The sequence below is a fragment of the Phacochoerus africanus genome, unplaced genomic scaffold, assembly GCF_016906955.1.
Source record: "Phacochoerus africanus isolate WHEZ1 unplaced genomic scaffold, ROS_Pafr_v1 Scaffold_5, whole genome shotgun sequence".
NCBI lineage: Eukaryota > Metazoa > Chordata > Mammalia > Artiodactyla > Suidae > Phacochoerus > Phacochoerus africanus.
This window is the reverse complement of record NW_025927421.1, coordinates 155,843-161,190: the sequence shown is the minus strand read 5'-3', so window position 1 is coordinate 161,190 and position 5,348 is coordinate 155,843. Positions and strand designations below refer to the sequence as shown.

The 5,348-nt window shown below is 44.8% G+C and overlaps 1 protein-coding gene across 1 annotated transcript; it reads right to left on the bottom strand.

Annotated features, from left to right (window-relative positions):
* Window positions 1-258: 258 nt before the first annotated feature.
* Window positions 259-5,030, bottom strand: IL36B (interleukin 36 beta). Its single transcript, XM_047766156.1, has 4 exons — window positions 4,957-5,030; window positions 4,282-4,389; window positions 1,582-1,721; window positions 259-841 (listed from the first exon to the last, which is right to left on the bottom strand). Exons 1-4 carry the CDS (start codon window positions 4,967-4,969, stop codon window positions 623-625), a joined length of 480 nt encoding a protein of 159 aa, XP_047622112.1. The 5' UTR covers window positions 4,970-5,030; the 3' UTR covers window positions 259-622.
* Between the last annotated feature and the right edge of the window lie 318 nt (window positions 5,031-5,348).

The window sequence follows — 5,348 nt, the reverse complement described above, 5'->3', positions numbered from 1 at the left end:
TGGTTCCTAGTCAGATTCTTTTCTGCTGCGTCACGATGGGAACCCTTGGTTAAAAATTAGTCTTAACCAAAGTATATATTATGTGTCAAATTATTAACTAATGACATTGTTAATCCATCATGATTATCAAGATGTAAATTTTTTATTTCACATTCATCTTACCCTTTAGATATGTCTTTTGAAGTACATATTATAATGTTTATAATGAACATACATAGAATTAATAACATATTATTTTATTGATACAGTTGTATGAACAAAAATGCTCAGAATTCACATCTCTAGGCCATGAGTTAGCAGAAGAAATAGGAAGAGAGGCTATAGGATTTAGCCTTGTTAGGTGTTGAATTAGCTGGACTTGGCATCTAGGTGGGTGGTAGAACAAGGTCAAGAAGGAATAGAAAGTGACTCTTAGGTCTCATGTTCAAGTGGAGGACATGGTGTATCTGGAGTATATCTAGATGGTATCTGGAGGCAGAGATGGCTTTGGGGTAATGAGAATGAGGTGGACAATGGATGATGACATCAAGGTGGTCTCTTAAGACGACCTACTATGTTTCGAAACAGAAGAATCTCTGATTGCTTGATCCTCTGTCCTGCACTCCGCCAACCAGAATCCAGGCTAGATATTGTTTTCATTTTCTAAATAGAAGTTCGTGCTTTGGGTTTGGCCCCTCTGCTTGGTGAGAGTGACAGACTGTCCCACCGTGGAGGAGGTAGATATGAACCATCCAGGGCAGGAGAATGACTGAAAGACGAAGGTGGACCCCTCCTCGATGTGGAAAAAGAGAAAGGGTGGCTGCCCTTTGGCCTCAAAGTATAGGTTCATGATATCTTTCTCCTGGGGGTAGGAAAGAGGCTTGTTAGAAAGGATTACTGGGAGGACGAAGCTAAACTAACTCAGACCTGGGAGTGTCTCCTTTCCCCCAAAGGGACAGACAGAGGCTAAGGACACAGGCAGATGGAAGGGAGATACCAGATTTCAAAACAGGCAACCCACTGGATCGCAGGAGATTGGCTCCACCCCGGGATCCTATCACACAAGGTGCTTCTGATTCTTAACACAGCATGGTCTTCCTGGAGAACAGAAGGACGTGGAGCTATCTTTCATGGTTGCACCCAGGTGAAGGTTCAGGCTAGTGGTTTTAGACATTACAGCTCCCTTCATAAGCAGAATTCATAATTACAAATCTTGTTCTCAGTATGGGGACCATATGCATATGATCCATAAAATTCAGAATAACAATCTCCCGTCTTGTCTCCACTGCCATGCAGTAGCCTTTGCCTAAGAGGGACACTTCCCTCCACTCAGAGGATTTCTGGGAGGCAGTGAAAGAGGACTGAGGATGGAGAGACCACCCTTTTTGGCCTTTCTGAAACATTGCCATTGGTGTAGTCTCTGGTCTGCCAGAGGATGCTCGGCCATGAAGTGTTACACCCATTCTGAAGCTAGCTTGCATTGACTGAGGGATCAGCCAGATTTCCTTCTTTGCATTGAATATCCAGAATTGAAAACCTGTAGCTTTTATTCAGGAACATATTAAATGGAATTAAAATTTCATCCCATAGCACTTCTCTCACCTTAAGCTGCAAAGTAGGCTGGCCCCAGATTTCTGTGCAGTAGAGACAGAGATTTTGGTCCTTGACTCCCAGGTAAAATGGAGTACCTTTCTTTTCATCATAGATTCCTGCATCTCTACATGCTATCATGGAAAGAGAGACTGGAAATACAGGGAAAATGGAAACAGGTGTCAGACTCCAAGCAGGGGGAAGGCCAGTCCTTCTCTTCTGACACTCAGTTACTCCCCAAGCCAGAGGGATGCTGAGCAGCCAGGACCACACCGCCCCTCACCACCACCCAAAGGCACTTCCCATGAGCCTCATTGTGGAGACACTTCCATCGTTATCTGAAATCCATTTCTTTCTCCTTCCTAAATCTTAGAAGCCCATTTGTCACCAGGACACATTACTTCCCCAAAATAAAAATAAATTTCCCACCACACTCTGAGCTAACTTTGACCATATGCCTAAGTTCTAGCCCATGAGATAGAAGTGGAGGTGTTGTGGGGGGGATTTTGAAGAATGTTCTTTAAGAGAAGTTGACCTGGCCGGGAGGAGCTTTTTCTTATACCCTATGTCTTCATACTTAGAGGATGGTGGAAGTGATCTTGATGTTGGTAATGCCGAATTCTGGAATCCTTGGATTCTGGTGGCAACATGGAGACAGGATACTGGTCTCAGCCTGCTCTCTTAGGCTTCTTTTCCATGAGAAAGGCAGAAACTCCTATTTTATTTAAGTCCCTGAGGTTTCTGTCACTATCTGTTGAGTTTAATTCCCAATTAATTTAGAAGGTGATTCCCAGGAATCTGGGTGTTTTGTATCTATCCTTCTGGGCAGGGGGCGGGGAATATATCCATTCAACATGTTTTACTGAATACCTGTTCAAGATAGGGCATTGGAGATTCCACTAAGAACAAGAGAGACATTGTCACTGCTGCCACAGAAAATGAGAGGAAACGATATAAGCAAAGAAATGACCAGAACCACAATAAATGGTCACACCTGCTTTGGGGAAATTGACTAAAACCTGGGACAGTAGCAGAGAGACCAAACTGATATAGGGGAGTCAGGAAAGTCATCTCTGCAGAGGTGAAGTTCAAGCCACGTCCTTAAAGCTAAGAGGAAGCTAGCACACGAAGAAAAGTGAATAGGATGGTGGAGGGGGTTGGACAAAGAATGTTGACAGGAAAAGGAAATGTAAGAGCCTTTACGAGGACTAGATCTCAGTAAGTTTGAGGCTCTGAATGAAGACTGGTGTGCCTGAGACATCCCCACTGCCCCCTCCCCCACCTCCACCACCAAAACAGAAACACATGGGCATGATGTTCTTCAATTAACATGGTAAGAGAACCCTTGATGCTCTGTGGAGGCTGGATGGGAAGATACACAGCGATGTGAGAGGGAAGGAAGTGATAACATCAGACCAGGTGAAAGAATATGCTATTATCTTAGAAATAAGGCATATTGTGCACATAGACCCATCAGCCTCTGTTCATGGATTAAATGGAGGTTGAGGAAAAGGAGAAAATCAGGATGGCTCCTGTATCTCTGGCTCCAACAATCAGGACGGTGCCACTAACAGAGATGGTGAACACTGGGCCCATGACGGGTTCTGAGGAGTCAGATCCACAGTTCCATTGTGGACAGGTGTAGTTTGAGATGTCCCAAATGACATCAAAAAGACATGGGTAAAATTCATCTGGGTTGGAAGCATAAATGCCAGAATGAAGGCGCAAAGCCTCAATCCCAAAGTCCATCTCCCAGTCCCTTCAGAAGACTAGTATGATAGAGGTAGACTGAGCTCTGAAAATCTGAAGTGTTTGGAGATTTTACAGAGGAAGTGGAGTCCAAAAGGAGGGAGCAAAAGGGGGACCATGAACCGTAGAGAATGGTCCTGCAGAAGGAGAGGATGGAGAGTGCTCATGAAAGTTCAGTTATGCTGCTGCCCCTGAGGAACCAAACATGAGGACAGGAATTCCCATCGTGGCTCAGTGGTAGCGAACCCGACTAGTATCCATGAGGATACGGGTTTGATCCTTGGCCTTGCTCAGTGGGTTAAATGATCCGGCATTGCCATGAGCTGCAGTGTAGGTCGAAGATGAAGCTCGGATCTGGCCGTTGCAGTGGATGTGGCTGTGGCTGTGGCTGTCAGCTGCAGCTCCAATTCGACCCCTAACCTGGGAACATCCTTATGGCATGGGTGTGGCCATAAAAAGACCAAAAAAAAAAAAGCGAGGCCAAAGAAGTGTATTTTGTGACCTTAGAATGAGAAGCTGGAGGGGAGTGGTCAAAGAATAGTTCAGTAGTTTTATTGTTTGATGGAAGCATGAAAGGAGGAGGAAGGAATATTCCCCCATTATTAGACATTAGAAAAGTGAGGTATAATAGTGGAAAGATGAAGGAGTTTGAATCTAAGGACAGACATAGTGACAGTTGAAATTTAAGGCACTCCAAGGAGGTCAGCTGGGAATTGAATGAGCAATGCCTTCTTAACTAAGGACATTTTCTTTGGTGAGGAGAGCTGCCGATGTATCCCACCCCCATTTCTGGGTGGGGATTTCCTTTGTGTGAGGGAACTATCTGCTCTTTCTTGCCTTCCTTGTCAACATTGACCTGGTACCCAGAGGTAGTTGAGACCAGGCTTACGCAAGTTCAGCCCCATCCCCGGTGGAGCTGGCCTCGCTTGAAGAGGAACCACAGTGGCTTTGATTGGCACTCACCAGGTTTGACATTGTTGCTAAAAGGAACGGCTATTAAAGAATTTCCTTTCAGGATCCACACCATCTGCTGAGAATCACGAATAAGCTGATAGATGGGAATTGTCAGTGCTGCAGGAGAAGAGAAAAGCACAGCAGATACAGGAGGTGATTATAAACTTCAGGACTCTGTATCCTGATAATAATGGCTTTTGAATTCCCAGGGGTAGCTTTACTGCTCTGACAAAGAGTGGCTGTGGGAGAAAGGGAAGGGAAATAAGGCAGGGGCTGACTTGTGGATCAAAACATCTGGAAGGATCTGGAAGGATCTGGAAGGATCCACATGCATCCGTGGTCCCAGGAGATGTTCAAGATACCCTTTTTTTCTAGGGTTATTGGTGACATGTCTTTTTTTCCAATTGATGGTCTCTGGGTAGTAACAACACCAGAAATATTAAAATAGGTCTTCAACATGCTGTTTGTTCCATCTTTACCCTCTTTATCCAAATAAATAAGCCATTCTAAATTCACATGGGAAGAAAATGGCTAAATAAGATTTTCAAATTCAAGGTTTTCTGATCTATTTTAGCAAAAACAAATATATTTGTAGCTGAGTAAATGATAAGTGCCTTGGAACCCTATTTCTTTGGAGATGACCAAAAGAGGTATTCCCAGGTGGCTTTGTGATTTACCACTTACACTGATGTTCCATGTTGGCTTCAGGGCTTTCCACGAAGACAAGAAGATCAGAGGGTGGAGCAACTGTGATCAGCAGTTGGTCTTGTGAGGGAAGAAAGATATGTTACCCCTTTCTCTCCCCTCCCCTTGGAATTCTATGGAAAAGCTACTGCCCTGAGATCCTGTCTTAGATGCATATTTGAGACTAAAAATGGGAAGAGTGTTGTTCCAGGGCCATCAAACCCCAAGTGAATGCTCCCATCGCTGTGGCGGCTGGGTGGTCCTGGCTCTCCAGCCGGCAGTGGCCTTGGGATGCCCTCCAGCCATCACATCTGGGATGGTTAGGAGGTTCCAGAGCATCGACCCATCTAGTGTCTGGATTTAGAGGAAGGGAGAGTGTGTGTCTTTCTCCA